General features: G+C 39.8%; 1 protein-coding gene across 1 annotated transcript in view; it reads left to right on the top strand.

Moving 5' to 3' along the window:
- Window positions 1–2,416: 2,416 nt before the first annotated feature.
- Window positions 2,417–20,990, top strand: part of SYT10 (synaptotagmin 10) — a 32,768-nt gene continuing 14,194 nt past the window's right edge. The window contains exons 1-3 of the mRNA XM_052669406.1: window positions 2,417–2,691; window positions 14,442–14,799; window positions 19,716–20,280. Of these exons, the coding sequence (XP_052525366.1) occupies window positions 2,541–2,691; window positions 14,442–14,799; window positions 19,716–20,280 (1,074 nt within the window). The 5' untranslated portion in view covers window positions 2,417–2,540. The remainder of the gene's footprint in view (window positions 2,692–14,441; window positions 14,800–19,715; window positions 20,281–20,990) is intronic.

Below are 20,990 nucleotides of genomic sequence, written 5' to 3'. Positions count from 1 at the left end.
TGAAATGTTGATTGTACTGTCTTCAATGGCAACACTGACAGTAACCTTAAAGATTTCACTCATGAACTGTGTGATACATCCTTGTGTGCAAAGAGAGTCTGTAGAAGAGTTCAGAAATAGAACAGTTTAGGTCTCAGGCTTTCAATGCAGTACTCATTCTCTTCACAGCCAATTTCTGGTCAAGGCACTTCCTTCATCCTTCTGCATATTTATCTCCTGTTAGCTTCTGTCAGAGTTATGAATATGTCTCAAAGATAAACAGACTGCTTAATTATTAGTTGGTGGTGCATGACAGAATTTTGGGAACAGAGTTGTTAATGTCACAAGAACAGTAAATATGCTCGCATCGTGAAGTTTGGAAGTAGGGACCAGTAGCCTTCATTACAATGAAAAGATGTACATATTTATTTATTTATTTTGCTAGCAAGCCTATATTCATGAGATAATCATACTAATTTAGGTCCCTATGAAAGCTAAATGAGTGTTCAAATAGTACTCGGTGCTGTGTCCTCAGCTGTTGTAACGAGAGTCTAAACATTCTAGGAATTGCCAGAACATTTTGCGGTAACCAAGTTTTGACAGTGCTAGTCTCAGGAAATGCACTGAGCAGTGAAAAACACATTCACTAGCACCTGATGTTTCTGAAATACCTGCTATACATATGAAAAAAGCTTTGAAGAACACAATTTCTGTAGTTGTTATGGTTTTTGTACTGCACAGTCCATTTCATAGAGTCATAGAATGCCTTGGTTTGAAGGGACCACAAGGATCATCACATTCCAACCCTCCTGCCACAGGCAGGGTTGCCAACTGCTAGATCAAATACTAGATCATCTAGCATGGCCTTCAGCACCTCCAGGATCAGGGCACCCACAGCTTCTCTGGGCAATGCCTCACCACCCTCTGAGTGAAAAACTTCCCCAGCACCTAATCTAAACCTTTCCTCCTTCAATTTAAATACATTCCACCTTGTGCTATCCTTACCCACCTGTTTAAAAAGTTGATTTCTCTCCTGTTTACAATCTCCCTTTAAATATTGGAAGGCTGTAATGATGTCTCCCTGCAGCCTTCTCCAGACTTGAAAAATACTTGGATATGAATTAATATGCATAAATGTATGAGCCTTCAAAATGCCAAACAGCTCATTTGTAGAAACACTGTTTGTATTTTTACAAGCATTTATGCTATATGAAGTACATAACTTCAGATTTACACTAGAATAAACATTTCTTTAATCTTTCATAATTTACAGCTACTGGTGATTATAAAGTTTTCAGACATCAGACATTAAACTTTGCATTTGCTTAGAGAGAGTTATTATGATATTCACATAACATTGAAATGAGAGGAAAAAGCACATTGGTACACAAATGAACTTCTCATGCTTATGAAACCAGCGCAGAGGACACTACAGACAGCTCTGTTCAGCAAGCTGCTGGCAGACTTCTTTTCCTCTACACCTAAACAGAATTGTTAAGTATTGAAAGATACACATGCCATCAAAGTAGAAGCTTTTTTCTTCACAACACAAAAATATATCAGAATGTCAGGAAGTATATCATGCAATTGATAGCATGAAATGCTGTTCTGCTATGCAGCCAGTAGCAGGAATAACCACCTGCATTCTGTCCTGCACTCATTTCTCATTACATGTTCAAGAACTCACAGTAAATGGAACTTCGAATCTGTAAATAAACTTATGATTATTAAAAATAATAATAATTTATTAAAAACAAACAAACAAACAAACACAAATCTCTTTGAGGAAACAGACCAGACACTTGCCAGCTTGTTTACAAATCAGAGAAATAACCAAAGTAAACTACTTTCCAACTGCGTCGTGGAGACTTTTGTTGTTGTTAATGAAATGATCTGACGTTGCTTTCTAGACTATGCCGAAGACTGCACTCCTCCTGGTCATCTACGAAATGATGTCGCGGGATAACCGACCGGACCGATGCAGGATAAACCCTCCATCCTCCCGCCGCGATGAGCGTGCGAGGAGCCCCGCGGAGGAGCGGGGGATCAGGGAAGCTCCGTAGGGGCTTAGGGGTCCCGCGGGGCTGTGCTGGGGGCTCCACCCGCCTCAACCAGCAGTGCCTCCGCATCGCACTGTACCGCGCCGCGCCAAACAGCGCTGCTCCGCCGCTCTCGGGACCGCGGGGCGGGGACGGAAAACTTTCCCCGAGGGATGCGCAGAGACCCCCCGCCACCTGCTCCCCCCTCGCCCTGCTGCCATTGGCCGAGCCGCCTACCGAAGCCCGCTAGGCACAAAAGGCGTTGCTAAGTGGATGCTTTTTTTTCCCCCCCCCCCCGTTTTTATTCCCCCCCTGCCCCCCCCTTTTTTTTCCCTCTCCCTCCCCCCTTCCTCCCCCCTCAACCTTCACTACTTCTTCGGATGTGAGCGCGGTTTCACTCGCGCCGCGCCCGCCCGCCGCTCCGCTCCAGTCCGTTCCGCACCGCTCCCCGCGGGAGACTGTTCGGGTCCGGCGCGGAGCCGCCCCTCTCCAGCCATGACTTAGCGACAGGCCGGCCCGAAAATGAGTTTCTCCGCGGAGGACAGCGTGGGCAGCCTCTGCCACAAAGCGCTTCAAATAATCTCCGAGCTGTGCCTGGGCGGGCAGGTGGAGCGGGAGAAGTGCGCAGGCATCTTCCCACTGGAGACCGCCCGACAGGGCATCGGCGGCACAGGTACCGCTACTGGCCCCGGCCCCGCCGCTCCCGTCCTGCAGCCGCCGCGTGGGTGGCCGGAGAGCGCAACTTTTTGCTTTGCCTTCCCTGCGTGTCGAGGGGGCGGACGACGATGGAGGGGGGGTGGGGGGGCGGGGGTTGCAGGCACGCAGCCTGCTTTAAAATCCTCTCGACCTGGAGGCTTGCGTCCGGAGCGCAGCGAGGAAAGAGCCGCCGGGCACCTCGCACCTAGGGTGGGCTCACCGCCGCAGGGACGGGGACGGGTGCGGGAGTGGGGAGCACAGAGAGGAATCGAAGAGGGTGAGATCCTCTCCGACGTGCGAGCACCGCGATGAGCTGGAGCCACACCGCAGCCACTCACTCGCTGCCCCTGGCGGCTCCGTTACCAGCCCCAGGTTTTCCGTGCGGCGGGGACGGCGGTGGGGCAGGGGCTGTGCTCACCACTGCTATCACGGGTGGGACGCGGCACGCGTGGGGTAGCCGCCGAGCTCCGCGCCCCGTGCGCTGAGAGCCGGGAGAGCGCCGTGCGGGATGGCCGTATCCACCCGGTAAGGGCTTAGGGCTGAGCGAGAGTTCTGCCTGCCGGCAGGGTGCCATAAGGTCGGGGCAGAGCGCCGGTCTAGGACTCGTCTGGGAAATGTGGGGGGAGAGAGGAGCGAGTTCGGGTTAATTGAAATGTTCCGAAACCAGAACAAAATGTCGGGGTTGAAACCGGGCTCGACTTCAACTCCTAGCGTTGTTTGGTCATTGATTTGGCCACTGTCTGGGTCTTCTGAAAGCAGCTCCGCTCTTTTTCTCCACATAGTGCACTCCAGACCCGTTGTTGGCCATCATGTGTATTTTGTGGTGAGGGCTTGGAAATAAGACCAAGTTCTCTATTTCTGTCAGAAGTGATCATAATCTATTCCATCAGTGCACAAATGGAGCAGGACAACTTGCATTGTAGCCAACAAATACCAAGTGTACAGTGCAAATTGAATAAATTGAACACCAAGTCATGAAAGGCAGCAGGTACTGAGCATGTGCCCTAGCCGTGCTGTTGCTACCACGGAAGCTGTTGATATTGCATTTTTTTTTCTTCTAGTGCCCACAGATTTGTTCTGCAAACTCCTCTCCTCCCTTCCCCCCAAAAAATAAAAAAACACCTGTTGCTGCAGCCTTCTTTACAAAGGAGCAGTTCTTCTTTCAGACTCCAGTACCTGTGTGTTCCTTCCAGGATTTTGTGCTTGTGTTTGCAGCTGGTGAGGGTTGCAGGGCTCTGGGGCCAACCCATCAGGGCAGTAGAGTGTGGGGGGTAGCGTGCTTCCAGATAGTGGGTTTGCTGTGATTTGGAAATACAAACTACAGTGTACAGTCCTGCCATACACTCTGTGAGTTGTCTTGGTGCGAATCATAGAATGTTGCCTGAAACAGCATGATGAGTCTTTGAAAATTGGGCTATTAAAAGATTAGCTTCTTTTTCTGATTTGCAGAGAATACTGCACAGGGAGTCACTATTATATGTCATGTAGTAGGAAAGTGTATATTTGCATACATAGGTAGGATACAAAAATGTCCCGCAGTGTAGACCAAGACTTGCTGTTTAGAAAATTTAAATCTCCAATATGAAGTGCTTTCATATTGGACTGTATACAGTGCTTTTGAAGTTGTCTACATTTTTGTACAATTGTCTGTGTTTCTTCAAAGTCAGCAATCTACTTAATGTTTTACATTTGAAAACTCTAAGTAACAGAATTGTTAGATTGGAAACTAAATGATGATTAACAGATACTGGACTTGAACCACTGGGTGCCACATCTCAACTGAATTCCTAAATCTCACTTTTTCCTCCTTAAAAGGAAAATAGTAAAGGTATCAACTTTACTAGCATATGTGTTAAAGTAAACATCATCTCATTAATTAAAAAGAACGCTAGCAATCACATTTTAATATTTTATGACTCCAGAGGAAGAGCAGGCACACAGTTGTTGATAACTGACAGTATTTTTGTATGTAAACACTTGAGTAGACAAGATGTAAATATTACTCGAGTTTTCTGAAAGTGAAAGGTTGTCAATGCAGTGTTTAGGTTGAGAGAAATCTGGTTATGGAAAGGCCAGTCATGTCACAGAAAGGTTTATCTTCTGCTCTTCAAACGCACATAGAGTATCTTTCCAACACTGTGATTGACGTAAGTGCTGTCCACAGTCCTCAACATCCCCATCTGCAGTTAGTTAAAGATGGAAACCTAAAGTGTTCTCTGTTCTGAGACTGAAGTCATAAATGTGTAGTATTGAAACACTGGTGTCCGGAATGGTAGCAGTTGTTGTGAGCCTATATCCAGTAGACATATCCTCCTGTAGCTTAGTAAATTCTGCACAGGTCTGGTGTCATGCAACACTAGTTGTATGGTAAAGAGGAGCATGGGCTAATTTAGCCCTATTTTGCATTAGCTTCTCCAGCAACCTGAGGTGGAAAGCTCTTTCACAGTTATTTGTGGTTTGGAGCTCTGTACAGCACACTGGACATTAGTCCCTGTAGCAAGCACGGAGGAGTGCAGCGAAGAAACTACTGTAGTCAGAATAAGAAGATAGTTGAGCTGTTAGAAGGAGTTCTGGAGGCTGTGAGAGTGTGACTACAGAATAATGGTTTATTATACTATGTTATTATATAATCACAACTAAAAATTCATTGAAAATTCGAACAGCAAATAGTGTGGAAGGCAGCTTAGAAAGAAATGCAAAAAGGAAATAAAATAGTTACCTATATAGGAACAGCCTATTTTCCCTCTGTGATCATTCAGTTTTCTTCACTTAAAAATCGAGTTACCTGAAAGTGTCATAAATGTAGTACATATGAAAATCACTGATGAGATTTCAGCGCAGAAAAGAAGGCTAAAAGATGAGGAGACCTATGTTTGGAAAGGAAAGAATAGAATAGTACAGAAACATTTCAGAAGGCAAAAGAGTGGATGGTAAAAAGGAAAGCAAACCTTTTCTATTTAATACAAAGATGCAGTGATGTTCTGGAACTTAGAACATTAAAATTGGTGATTAGAGCTGCTGTGATCTGGCTGTGTTGGAGGGTGTGATCACTGCTTTCTGTTCAGCTGAATAAAGCATTTGACCTTCTCAGAGGAATCACAACCACAACCCAGACTCAAACAAAAATATGAGACAACATTGACTTTGTGACCCAACAAGTTTCGCTGGCAAGTGGAGAGCTTGGGAACTGCTTTATTGTTGTTATTGTTTTGACAGTATAGATGTCTAGAAGCACAGCATGGGTAACAGAATCAAACATGAACAAGAAGAGGAAACCAGAGACATGGTCAGACCAAAGAAAATAAAGGAGAGTATTGCTTTGAAAGACAGGATACAAAAAGAAACAACAAAGCAGGAAGGAGAGCCGCTCTGGTTTAATGCTAACAACAACAGCAACAACAATAATAATAATAATGACAATAATAATGATAACCTCCAGGCATTTGACGCCCTGTGTTCTCAAAGAAATGAAGATTTGAACATTCTTTGCAGACAAACAGGACTACATCAAAGAGAAAGCTGATTCTTCAGTGTCTTTTCCTCTTAGTGGCAACAACAAAACAGTAGGACCCTGAGTTACTGCTCACGACTTGGGTCAAGAAAGGTAATCATATTTCATGTAATGGATAATTAATCTATGGAACTCGTAGTAACGAATCTTATGGAGAGAAATCATTTTGTAAATTTCCCAGAGCTTTGGACAATTAGTGAAGATACAACATCTGCCGTTATATTTTCTACCCTGGTAATTACAAGGACTATTAATTATCTTGTCCCAAGGGGTGTACTCAAGAAAAAAAGATTAGGAAGCTATTTACATTGATGGTGCCTTTATATAGTTAGATGACTGTGTGAGCATTCTTCAGAAGAGTATAATGTTTTTTGCAAAATGCTGAATTAGAGGTGCAACTGATTTATTTTTACACCTTTACATCTAACAGCTTTGGGCAAAAGTATTTTTCAAATAATGGGAAGAGTTTGGGAACTACACACATGTGCAGGATTGCATCCAACAAAATTTAATGCAAATTATTTTCTAGAAATGTCCAAAATTCATATGTGCTGCTTGGTTTTACCTGTATTTACACTCAGGTTGTCTGAGCAATAAGGAACTCTAGTTCATTTTCTTGCCAGTTAAGCATCTCCTCATTTTAAGGAGCCAAGCACTTCAAAATCCCAGTTGGGAGCATTTCTGAAGCTTAAGGCAGTTACAAGAACTGTACTAAGAGGAAGATAGGCATCCTGCTCTGGGGACATGTTTAAAACTCGCTGCCATCCCACATCCTCTGCAGATGCTGGCCACTTACTGCTGTCTTTGCTTTGCTAGGCCTGGTATGCCTGCAAACTCAAGAATCTCATTATCAGTTCTCATGGGAAAACAGTGTTTTTAACAGAGATGGGAAGTCAATCGTTTCCCTGCCAGGAGGTCATATTTTAGCCAGCTAGAAGATGGTTGGAGAGCTCTAGGGGGTGTTGTTTGCTCTTGCAGTGAATTTGTTTTAAACTGACCATGCAAAGAGCATCAGCTTGTACAGGTCTGTTTGTTATTCACCTAAATATTCTAATCACAATTATTTTATTTTTATTATCATTATTATTATTTACTTTAACCTAATAAGCTTCTAACCCTATCCCAGAAAATCTCTGAAAATTTGCTACAAAAGTATAGGAGTAAGAAAACACTGCACAAAACACAACATAGGCTGCAAGTAAACATGAAAGGAAAATACTTCTTCATTAGGAAGTAACAGCTATTTGAAACAATTAAGCATTTTATTGCAGAGAAAAATGATAAAATTAAATAATAAACTTAAAAGATAGGCCAAATTATTTGTGATGTTACTTGTCACCTGATCAGAGCAAAACTATTATCAGAGAAAAATAAGATTTGGGGGGAAAAAAAAAAGTGCAGGGTTATGAAAACTGTATTTTCTGGAATGTTTATTAGCAAGCAGTGAAGAAAAAAGAACAAACAGAAAAGCAGGTAATTCAGCAATATAAAGGTATAACAGGCGGATAAACATGCCACAGAAACCAGATTTCTTTACAGTAGATGTGAAGGCAATCATAACAGTGCAGAAGTCTTCAACATGCAGGCAGCAGTGATGTACTGTAAAAGCATTTTATAGAAGAATCTTCCTCCCTCACATGTTTTGCAAAGAAGTGAAAAATACAAGAATGTTTAGAGCAGCTCAGGGACAAATCAGTTATAATGATCATAAAGAGACAAGTGTTTAGCTGGGTCTTATCCTGTGTGTGACATGTTTGTTATATACTGCTGAGTATGAGTAAACATAACCATGACAATTCAAGAATGGTACTTGAGCTGCATGAACTTGGTTGTAGGTGAGGCATGCTTGTGATTGCTGGCTGTCCAAAGGGCCTGTGCCGTATTTGCAGTTTTTTCTTGTCTCAAAGAAGAGAGCGATATATTCTTGCAGATGTTTTATAACCCCAGTGTTTCTATGTTTGGAGACATACTTGCAAATGTCAGAGTAGCATGGGACAAAACCCAAAGCTGTGTTTTTGTTTAATGGAAGGTGAATGGGAAGTGTGGGCTATGCAGAAATGGGAGCTTACCTCCTTCTGAAACTAAGGGAGACCTAAGAGGTAAGAAAGTAGGTAGGCAGGAGTTTGGAAATGCAGGAAAACAGTTTGCATTTGCTAGAGTAAACTAGAATGGAAAAGCCAGTGTTCAATCCAGCATCTTTTGCTTCCTGCAGTGTAGGCAAAACACAATGACCCAGACAGGCAAAGTGAGAGCCATCTTTTCTCATTACATACAACATGTACCAAAATTCATTTATATTCATCTACTTTGACAAATTCCTTCAGATTTCTGTAAAACCAAAGATGATGTGGACTAGGTAAAGGTTAACAAGCTTCTGGCAAATACCCTATGTCTAATATACATGACATAATAGAAAGGCTCATACATGGGATCTGAAATGGTGAAAGAAGATGTTCCATTAGAGGCTGGACAGATAGAGGTTATCAGATACATTGATAATTGGTGTAACTTAGATAAAATGATTTTGACAAGAGATTACTAATTTTATGTGCAGTAAAGATGTAACAAATCACAGTGATACCTGACTTCATTGGATTCCCTTACCAGCAAGAAAAATGCTACCCTTGAGTTCTGTTAGCACTAAGAAGCAATATACCAGCAGGAGATAGTGATGGCTGATGGCTATTTTGTACAATTTCAGACATCAGACTGAATTAACAACGTAGGAGAGAACACATTCACAATAGGGCTGGAGTCAAAAGATTTGAGGAAGATCTTCAAAGTGTGTTTCACTTTGGGAAGAACAGAAGAGACCATATGCAGACTTCCAAGGTGAAGGTTATTTTTGTAGTTTGAAAGGTAAGTCAGGTGCTGTGACCAAGTGAGGTTAAGAGAGAAAATACAAGAGACTACACCTGCTGCTGTCTGAGGAATACCAAAGCATTATATCCCCATCCTTGGGGATTTACCTGGCAGAGAGGGATTTGTGGAAGATCTGCTGATGCCAAGTAGAAATGAATACCAGCAACTTTTGATTCTTCGAATTCCCCCCAAAAAACAGAACAGCAGGAGTGTTTGGTTGGACCAGCAACGTCCTATGCATAGGGATAAAGGAGATCTGTTGGACCTACATGTTTTAAAATTGATAAAGCTCCTGCATCCTTCAAATTCTAGAAAATCAGAGATGTATTAATTAATCTGTAAGAGCTGACTGCTGATATTCCAGAGCTCCCTTCAGAGTGGTTCCTATGGAAATAGTAGAGTTGCTTATGGACGATTAATGGTAGAAAGAAAAAAAAAAAAGGAAAAAAAAACAGTTAAAGAAAAATAGTTATGAAAAAAGTTATTGGATGTTGAACTTCAAATATTTAAGAGATTCAGTATCAACTGCATACCAAGAAAGGGGTCAAAAGAGAACTCTACTCCTTTTTTTACATAAGGTCCTTTCCTTCTGTTGCTTTGCTAGCAAAAGTAGGTTCTCTTCAGCCTACTGCATGTACATAGCTCAATTCCTGCCTGCCAGGGACATTCACAGCACTCTTATAATGGCTGAAAAGAGCTGCTGGGCTCTGTAACATTCCTGAAGTAGGAGTCTGTGGTAGAACTTTGTACTGCAGGCTTGTCTCCATCCTCTAGCCCCAGCAGGAGCAATGTGTCAGTACATACCTCTGTATACCTGCTGTCATGTGGTGTGATGCGCAAGAGAGACCACATAATACGATTTCACACAATTGTAGCTGACTGGTCCCTCCTTGCCCTGCCTGCTGCTTACACAAATGGGCAGCTATATTAACACACTGAGTGATCTCCTCAATATAAATTCAGTAAGGGCTGAGGAGTACCTTTTTTTCCCAAGCTAAGCCTCAAGGGCCGCATGCTTTCAGAGAACTAACTGTAATGGAAATGAATTTAATTTGCTTTGGACATGGACGTCTGCCAGTATGCATATTTGAGAATAGGTTCATGTGCAGAACTTTTCTGAGGCAAGTTAAAAGCAATAAATTGTTGGAAACCACAGTACAGAAACTATGGTTCAAAATGTTCAAAATGTTGCCTAGCATCCAGAAAAAAGGTGGGGATGTTTCTACAGACTTGCCTAATATGAAACACCGGCTGTCAAGAAGCCTCTTATGCTGGATGGCTGGATGTCTCTCCAGAAATGTTTATAAAAAGTGCAGAAAGATGTTGAAGTAAATATAGCTCAAGATCTCCCAAGTAGATATGCCTTTCTGAAATGAGAAGTATTAAACTGACCAATAGTGGACATCTTCATTGAGCTATTTTAAGTAGGAAAACATGAAGAAACAGGCCACTTTCTTTCAGTCATGAAATTCTGTCAAAACTATGAAGATGACATTAAGGAGAAGTCAGTAAAGAAATATCACCAGGAGTGAAATGTTAATTTCAGTGAAATGAGTGGAAGATTTCCCACTTTTTCAGGAGGGGCACTGTGAGAAAGGGTTTTTCTTCGTGTTCTTAAGATTAGTCATCATGTGAACAGGAATGGCAAAACCATTGTGCAGCATGCCCAGACAGGTATTCAAAAATATATCTATTCTGTGCAAATGTATAGCATTGAAGACAAGTTGCAATTATCAGTTTGGAAAAAGAGTTGTCAAAAGCTTGCCTGAGGCTGAAAATGATTTTTTTGTTCCTTCACAGCAGAGAAGGGTGAGAATATTGTTTACAATGTTGACAGTTAGCATTGTCCCAGACCAGTGAGTGTATCTCCTTCTGACTCTAAAAACTTAAGGCAGTCTTTGAACTTGTCACCATCTGAAGAATATTTGCATAACTGAAGCGTAATCCATGCCTAAAGACACATCCTTCTTTTGGTAACCATTTTCCTCTCTATCCAGATTTCCTCGATGAGTATGTGAAGAAACTCCTTCTGCTGAACCATCTCCTAGTGTTTTTTATTCTTAAATTGCTATGAAAGGCTAATATATTAAACATATCTAGTGTAATATGTAAAGTGTCGAGGAAGCTTCATTTGTCTGCTGTTCTACAAATGATTCTAATCTTCTCATAACAGCAAATCTTGCATAACAATTGTTGAATAGAGTGACTTTCGAAAGTGAGAAAATCAAACAAAATGATTTTTGCCTTAATTGATATGGAATACTGATTGCTTTCTAGTAATTATGGAAGTAAATGTAATGAAATAAATACAATTTTTATTGAAATGAACTATTTTTTTGTTGTTGTTCAATTCCTTAGCAATTACTGTATTTCATTATTTTGTTTAAGTATTTGTTGCACTATCAAGTACAATATGTGAGGCTGTTGAGCAAACTACTAAAATAGCAGACGTGAAGACTGTAATCTGTATGATTCCAGAATTAGCTCTCAAATATTTTCATTACTCATAAAACTTAATTACTTTCATGCTATGTTTTAGGGCTGCAGAACTTAGTTTTTCTGTAAAGATTTTGAGACTGGATTAGAGAGCATTTGAAATAGTTTAATGGAAATAAAGAAAGAAAATTTAGAGGAAGTTGAAGAACTGAAGTAGATATTGAAAAGACACACCAAGTTATTAGAAGACTTGAAAAATGTCTTGCAGTGAAAAGCTTAAAATAAGACTGACTAGAAAAGCTTTGATAGAATCAATTGATAGTGCCTTCATTAAATTGAAGCTCTGTTGGATATTTATATATCTGTTTTTGAAATAATGTCATCTGTTTCACCATTTTCTAAATGAGTAATTGTAACTTTTCAGTTCTAGAAGCCTTCAACTCAAAATATAAGCTAATTATGCTAATAACACCTACTCTGAGCTGGAAATCTTGCAAATGACCCCAAATTGAATTTCTTTTTGGCTTTCTTTTTTGTTGTTTTCTGAGATACCATCAACCTTTTGCAAGAGTTCTACATTTTGTCAGACTTTGAGAATGGGAAAATATTCTGTCTAGCTTGATCGAAAATTCAGCTGGCTTAGTTTATCAAAAAAGTTCTTTCAGTGGGGGCATACCTCTGTATTCATGTATAAAATTAATGTGTGACCATTCTCTGGCACTGAGGCCAACTGACATGTCACAGTCTCCATCCATCATCTACTGAAATAGAAGGACATCCAAGTGCCTATGATGAATGATTGTTAGCCTTCCCTAATGACCCAGGCCCAGGAATTGGCTGGGAGACATTAAATGATTAAAAACATTCCAGAGACTGGCCTTGGTAACTGAGTTTCAAGCTCTGGTTTGTTTCTAGCACTTTTAGCTTACTTGTGTTTTGCATAGACATGTCTTATGAGGCATATTATATCTTTCAGTCTCTCATACAAAGGTGTGAAAGAATCAATGGCTGTAAATTAGTACTACAAAAATACAAATCAGAAATACAAATTTGCAACAAAGCGATTGATCACTGAACCAAGCTGTAAACTCCATCAGCATCCCTTAATGTCTTCTCTTGCCGTCAAGATTAGACACTGCTGCAAAACATGGACAAGCCCATTAGAAATTATGAGACTCAGAAAACATAGCAGGGTAAATAGTAGGTCAAACCAAATAGCCTAATAACCCCTACTGAGGATTCATTCTCTAGAAAAACTGTATGCAAAAGTATTGCTTGCTTCTTGTGTTACATTGCTAGTAGGTATAATTATGCATCCATTCATTTTATGGGCGCATCTTAAATCGAAATTTGCTGTATGAATTTCTCATTAAGCTGACGTGAATATTCCAAGGGCTACATTTTGACATTTAACAACAGGCAGAAAAAGATGCCCAGGCCTGTCAAAAGTGTTTATGGAGGCATACTTCTGTTCAAGGCAGGGAAGCAGTTAGTGCTAAACTCTTCAAATACAAAAGCACATCTACTGCCAATTCTTCCATGAAGCTGGCCAGGACATACATGAAGTAGGGTTGAGCTGAAGTGTGTCTTCAGACTATAAACACCTATTTACATTGACTATGCTCATCCATTTTCATGTTGAATGGGCCTTAAGCTCATTATTTCTTACTGAAAGTTGTATTTGGAGATTAAATATTAATAAAGAAAACCTTCTGAAATTATCTTCCGGAAACTTAATCTCCCAGGAGGACTCATGAGCTGCAAACTGTTTTGTGGAGCCAACACACATCTAGAGGACTACTTTTTTATCCTGTGATCTTTTAGAAAAAAGTATGCTCATACCCTGGTTGCACTTTTCCACTGGTTCAGTTTAGTAGCCTGTAGCCTCCAGCTATGGATACAAAATATTAGCTGTTAAACTGTCAAACCTTGTTGTCACAAGCAGCAGCAGCCTTTGCTTGAGGGGCATTTAAGTAGGGCTCATTGATTTTTTTAAAAAGCATACAGCAGCCTCTTTTCAAAAGGAAAGGGTTATTTTAGTTATATTTTAGAAGATTACATGATTCTGGAAAAATCAAACTGAAATGTGTCACACAGAATAAAAGTCTTAATTAAGCTCCAATCAGCATTTCTGGTGATCCACCATCTCCTAAAATACAAGTCTGTTTGCAGAATTCAGTCAGTACGAAATCTGTTCTTTTTACTTTGGCAGTTTTATTGGATATGTTAATGCACCATGGCAGAGAAAGTCAAATGCAGGGCAGCAGGGGTAGCTAAGTGTATGGTATGGTCTTCGTACAACCAAGGGCATTGAATAGTGTAGTATGAAGGCAACTTCATGTCATGATCGACAGTGTTTGAGATTTAACCATTACAACTTATTGTTCATGGCAGACTGTAACTTGTTCCTGTTTATCCTGTTTTAACATGCTTATGAACAAGTTAGCACACAAAGTCAAAAGTTTGACAAGTCCTAAGGAATTTCTCTATCAGCCTGGGTGTTTGTAACTGACCTGTCTTCATAGATGCTTACAGAAAATGTTGATTGCTGTTTAATTTTTTTTCCACAAGATGTATTCCAAGCAAACACCATTTGATCACTATAGATAGGTGGATTTGGGACTGTTTGGGTAGTCCCTTACTTCCTAAGAAGTTTGACTGTCTGTCTGTTGCCGGTGGTTTCAGTACTGGCCCTGAGCCTTTGCAACAATGAATGGGGAATTTGGAAAAGAGGTAGTGGAGAATGGTAGCATTTTAAAGGCATAGGCTTAGATATCAAAAAGAAAAATGTCTTTGAATGAGGCTTCAAAACTCATCATGGGACAATGATTGCAATGCTTCTATCTTCTCACTTTTTTCATATTCTTTTCTCTTCATGTTTGTCTGTCATTATGATCTCTGTTTCTAATTCCTTGCAGACATCTCAGTCAGTTTGTTAGCAGTAGTCGTCAGCTTCTGTGGGCTCGCCTTGCTGGTAGTCTCACTTTTTGTCTTTTGGAAGTTGTGCTGGCCCTGCTGGAGAAGCAAACCTCTAACTTCCAATGCCAGTAATGTCCCGCAGAGCACTTCCAGTGCTCCTACAGAGGTTTTGGAGACCAGTGAGAAAAAGGAAGTTAAAGAAAATGGGAAACCTACAACAAAGGTACTTGAAGCTGCATTGAAAATTAGCCACACTTCACCCGATATACCAGCAGAGGTCCAGAACGCACTGAAAGAACATCTGATCAGACATGCACGCATGCAGAGACAGATCACAGAGCCCACGTCATCATCAAGGTAAGGGATACTTGTATCTGTGGCATGTTTCCTGGGAAAAGGTACAGCCATAAAATTTCCAAGATCCTAGGGTACTTGTGAGTTCTTAGCAGTTACGGGCAAAACAGCAGCCGTGTGAAGGTAAAGCATCTGTATCGTTAACTGAATATCCCAAAAAAGATGGCAGATCTTCAGCTACCTCACTGTTTTATGAAGATTAAATCTATCTTCTACTACTTTGTAAATACATATGTATTTACATATACGTATTTACAACACTTCCTTTTTTTGTGTGTGTATAGGAAAATCCATCCTCGTGTGATTTTTCAAAGTACTGCAAGTCTGTCTTTTCACAGATGTATTTTTATAGTCCTAGCAGTTGCTTTTACAGATGAAAGTTTTCCTCTTCATTAAAGAAAAAGATTAAAGATTTATTGTTGATGGCATTTATTCATGACATGTATGCCTCTTATAAAGGAATTAAAATCCCAGTCTAAGAACGTAGTCCTTACAGATTGATTTCAAAGCAATACAGATTCTGTATTTTGGAATATATGTCAAGCATGTACTATTGCAGCAATGATTTCTTTTGTATTAAATTGAAGGACAGAAACTTTGATTTTGTTGCTGATACTGAGTTATTTTGAAAAGTTCTGAAGAAAAGATGTGCAGTGATCTGTAGTACCTAACATGATTTTCTTCAAATACTGTCAGCAAATTTAATGCATGGGAAGCAGGTAGCAAGTTAAAAAGAACACTTCCTATATAAGAATAAATAATAATAATTTTTTTTTAAATGAATGTTTTCTTAACACAAAATAGGAGGTTAAAAGAGGCATTTGAAGTACTGTGTAACACTATAAGAGTAGAAATCCTGTATAGGAAGTGGCTTTAACTCAGTGGACCTTTTGCTAAATGGATGCATGCTACCGAGTGAAACAAATCAACAAGCAAAAGCCAAATAATAATAATAAAAAAACATCCACTCCATTTTCATTGACACACAAGATTGTAGGAGACGTGTTTTACATTTAGTGGACACATTTTTTGCTGGCTTTCTGAGAGTCCCTAAGACCAGTACTCTGCCAGCTCAGTGCATTCTTAGAACTGGTGAGTGTAGAAGTGATTTTTTTTCCCACTTTTGCAAAAACAAGGAACAGACAACAGGCAACCAAAAAGTAGAGCACTCCAGCCAAGGTCTAGCTGACTACAGCAGCTGAACCATGTCCTGAATGATAAGACTGTATAGCTGCATTTAAGCCATGTTGCCCTGCATGTGCCTGATTGCAGCTACTATATCCACCTATGAGATAGGGAGCATGGTGTCCAAACTGCTCTGAGGAACTTTCCAGAGTACTGGGAAGGCGGCTTTGACATTGTAGCTGCTACAAGAGGGACAGGCAGAGGGACAAAAAATGATACTCCGTCGCATGACAAGGATCTCATGCAACTGCTATCTGCAACTGCTATGCTGCTATCTATCTAATTGGATATTAATTGGAACGGTTTTATGCATTATGTGCCAACAGGTAAATCTGTAGGTGATCAGACTGTCTGACTTCCTAAACAGACAGAAGAAATAACTAGCTGGCAGATAGGCTTGAAAACTCTCTATGGCAACACAGGGGAAGAAAGAAGTTCCAAGGAGTAATCCAGAGCTACTTCAAGCTGTCAAAATATTTCCACAGATCTCCAGAGTGATTTGGACTGGGATATGAATACATAAAATAAAAGTGAAATCCAGCACAGTTTTACAAAATTAAAGTCTGTCATCTGTCCTGCTCTTTCAGTATCTACTGTAGGGAAGCTTTTTCTTTCTATCTTGTCTAAATTATAAGTTTTAAATCTTTCCTAGAGGGACAGTTCATTTCCCCTGAGTAGCCCTGCTTGTCTCACCTTAAGTAACTAATAGTAGGTGTAAGTAACTAATAGTAGGTGCAGTAAACTGCAGTAGAATTCCTGCAGTGGTGTTCATTTAAATGCATTTTTGCTCAGTGTTAGAGAGGGCCATTTTTCCCTGTACTTCGTGAAGGTATGCTGCAGTGTAGTTTATAGATTCACTAATATTTCTTCCTTCAAATGTTCACTTGTATTTTCAAAGAGCTTTGAGCTCTTTAGCATTAAGTAGGAGAGGAGCTTGTCATTCAGCTCTAGAAGAGTAAGTCAGCTCCCATGAGGCACAAAGGCAAAAGTGAGGTGTGTGGGAATGTTAAGATTAAAGAAAAGCAAACAGGTCAATTGAATTTGGTGATGGAAATAGTAAGCTCAGTCCTGGCAAAATGTGATTCAAATGCTGGTGTCCATTCCTGGATATGGTCTAAAACATCACCTGAATATCATCTCTTGAAGATAGATCAGAGCCACATGTTGTTAATCTCAAATCATATTGTACATCACCATCCTATCCTTCTCTTTTGTCTTACATATGCTACTCTTGCTGTTTAGAACTCAGCTTCATACTATCATTATTCCAATGAAAACTTGTTTTATACTATAGATTTTTGTCCAGGCTTTGTCACTCAAAATGTATTTGTTCAAAGTTACGGAAGGTGTGTCTGTAGGATTGCTAAGTGAAAGCCAGTAATAGTGGATGTACCTGGAGTTACACGTCAGTAGCTTCCCTACACCTTTTTATCCTGGTTGCTTGACATCCTTGTACTTCATTTTAACAGTCATTAATTCCTTTGTTATTGCAGAACAAAGGATGATAAATATGTTGCCATGACAACAATGAAGCATCTTAATAATTAACAGACCAATTAGCTGTCTTGGTGAAATGCTGTGACTCAGAGCAGATACAAGGCGCTATGTAATTAGGGCATTGGCTTACTGGAGCAAAAGTTCTGTTGGTTCCCATGAGGCACAGCCATACAGCTGCACTGTTCTACTTAGTGACGCCATGCAGCAATGACTGTCTTCACCAGAGGATCTTATGTATATAGCGTTTGACAGTTTGAAAGGAGGTTGGTACCTTAGAAATCATAGAGTCATGTTTTTACATGCTACTTTTGCAAGGATTAACTCAGGTCTTCATAAATGCAAGAAACTATAGGAAAAGAGAGTTTGTCATATATCAAATTTCATTTAAACTTGAAATGACATGCGGGCAATTTTCATTTCTCCTAACCAACTGCATGCTAAAAATTTACTGCCACTACGTTTTGGATGGAGAGTTCCTTCCCTGTGTTTAGCATATCCATGAGACCAGAATTCCCAGTGGATGAAAGCTCAGTGGCATTTATGGACCCCATGAAGAACATAGTTGGGCTTTTATGACTAGTTAGAGCCTTCCCATTCCATCATGAATATCATATACTTTGAATTTGAGGAGCTTTATCTTTTAAGAGAAGAGGAAGTCTTTGAACTTATCTGCTTGTAACAGATAAATAATGTGTGTATATGGAAAAGTTGCAATGTATTATGAGAGGTGTATTACTGTTCATCTAAATTGGAAATCAAAACATCTGTGTTTTCTGGAGTTACTTCAAACTTGAACTACGAAGTTCTCCCTCCCCTATTCTTCTGTCACAATTTTGCTGCACACTACGTCTAGCAGTACTGAAGCAACCAAAATGGGAAACATTCTTGTCTATTATTTAATGGCTGCAGATTACCCTCTTGTATCTCTGCTCAGCTAAATTGCAGTAGTTTTGTGCTGGGTGCCTTCTGCAACCACTTCACTTAAGCAAAAATACAAATAATATCTATGAAATGAGTCCTAGTTGCTTCCAAATAGACAATTTGCATTTCTGATTTAAAGAAAGAAACACACAGCTGTGACACCTCTTGTTTTCAGAACACAACACCACAGGGAAACCAAGCAATAAGGCAAGGCTGCATTTGGCATTAATAAGCAATTGATTGCAAAAAGCAGAGGAAATTCTGACAATTAAATTGTTTTTTAATGGCAACTGAGTATGCTCACAGGAGGAGGTAGTGAGCTTTTCCAGTGCAGATTGTAAGGGTAGTGAAGTACCAAGGAAAAGTGAAAATGTCCAAAAAATAAACTGAACAATGTAGTCATAATGGCATCTGCTGATGATTATGTCTATGAAGCTTTTTGACGAATGTTTTTATACTATTTTAAAGATGTATGATATACCAGAGATTTGATTTCACTCTTTGTAGGAAAGGCAGAAAGTTCCACTAGTGTTCATCCACCAAGATAATCTCATAAATAAGTACAGATACACTACATAGTATTCAGAATTGCGAGGATTTAAACACATTTTGTGAGGATTTAAAGTTTTTGGTTGTAGTACATGATTCTGTTTGCTAATACGCTACACAGAGGAGTGTGAGAACAGAAGGAAAAAAAATATGCCACAGTAAAATATTGTCTGAAAATGAAATGTGTTGCAGCCAAAACAATGTTACAGGATAAAGTGACCTGTATCTCAGTGCACCAGATACCCAGTAGGTACACATAAAGTGTTTCAGGTTGGTAAATACTATGCTGAAAACGTCTATACCTTTCCATGGCTTCCTTGAGGCTTTCACAGTGGTCATTGTTAAGCATGGTAAACATTTAATTGGAAAGCAGACAAAAAGTGCCTTCAAACAACAGGAGGTCTGTTGTCTGTAAGTGATGCTTTTTTCTGCATGACTATATTTTGTTCATGTCCTAGCAGAGTAGGATCAAATAATGCTGGAATTCTATGAAAGAACCTGAGCTCATTTTCAGCTGCATAGCTTGAAAACAAGGTAAGAAATATATATAATGCCAGGACACTGAGCATTTCTCAGGCCAAGTTCATTCTGAATAATCATTTCCTCTTAAAGTTGTTTTAGCACTTATAAAACATTTGAGGCTTGTTTTTGGTTGCTTTGAAGAGTGGAAGCCTTACTAATTTTGTCTTCTTGTATTTTCTACTTAGTAATAGCCAGGTCTTTTCCTGGAGATAACCATGGCTCATTTTGTGTGTGTATGTGTGCAGGCACAATTCTTTCAGGAGGCACTTGCCAAGGCAGATGCAAGTGTCCAGTGTTGATTTTAACATGGGGACAGATCCAATTTTACAAAGGGGAGAGACAACAACCAGCATTGGGAGAATAAAACCAGAACTCTACAAACAGAAGTCTGTGGATTCCGATGGGCAACAAGAAGATGTGAAAACATGTGGAAAACTTAATTTCACTCTCCGGTATGATTATGAGAACGAACTTTTGGCTGTCACAATTGTCAAAGCCTTAGATCTGCCTGCTAAAGACTTCACAGGAACATCTGACCCCTACGTTAAGATTTATCTGCTTCCAGATAGGAAAAAGAAGTTTCAGACACGAGTTCACAGAAAGACATTAAATCCTGTCTTTGATGAAACCTTTCAGTTTCCTGTAGCCTATGATCAACTCAGCAACAGAAAATTGCATTTCAGTGTTTATGATTTTGACAGATTTTCTAGACATGACATGATTGGGGAAGTAATTCTTGATAACCTTTTTGAAGTCTCAGATCTCTCCAGGGAAGCCAATGTATGGAAAGACATCCACTGTGCAACCACCGTAAGTAATGTGTTCCAAACCTATTAATGTGATATTTTCATTTCCGTTTTGTAGTTCATGGCAGAGCATCCTGCTTATCAGCAGATGCTAGAAGGAATAAATAAATATATGAATAACTAAACTCTTGTCAATATTTCCCTTTAAGCATAGAGAAAAAGATGCTTAGGAAGCTATAAAATTTAATTACTGAAATAATCTTCTGGGAACATATCGTCATTCTTATAGCTCACTGTGCAAATGTAAATTAGATTTATCAATTAAATAATATGTCACAAAAAAATCACCGTTCAAGAATAACTATTAATATTTTTTTGGTAGGAAAATACCTTGTCCTTCCAAGTGATCATCTGTTAAGAAACAGAACCCATTCTCCTCTTTTTAGCAGATTTTCAATACTTGTGAAACTTGTGAGACAAGAGAGGCTAAAAATGCTTGAAATTCTTTGCTTGCTGCCCTTAGCTTAGAGTCCCCCAGTAGATGTGTCTCTGTTGCTGTTGGTTACTAGCAAAACTCAAGAGACACAAGCAAGGAGAGTTAGGAAATATGAATTATTTGTCGTTTATTTTTACAAGCAAGAGAAGAAGGCCCGCACAATTCACGCATAGAATTGGTGAGAAACTATCATCAGAAAACTCACCAGTCCCCAACCATTATCAACTTAAAAATCTTCCCTGGTTAGAATTTGAGAAGAAATGGCAAAACACTGTTTT

Source organism: Tympanuchus pallidicinctus, unplaced genomic scaffold, assembly GCF_026119805.1.
Source record: "Tympanuchus pallidicinctus isolate F22 unplaced genomic scaffold, pur_lepc_1.0 scaffold8, whole genome shotgun sequence".
NCBI lineage: Eukaryota > Metazoa > Chordata > Aves > Galliformes > Phasianidae > Tympanuchus > Tympanuchus pallidicinctus.
This window is presented reverse-complemented; position numbering and strand designations above follow the sequence as displayed.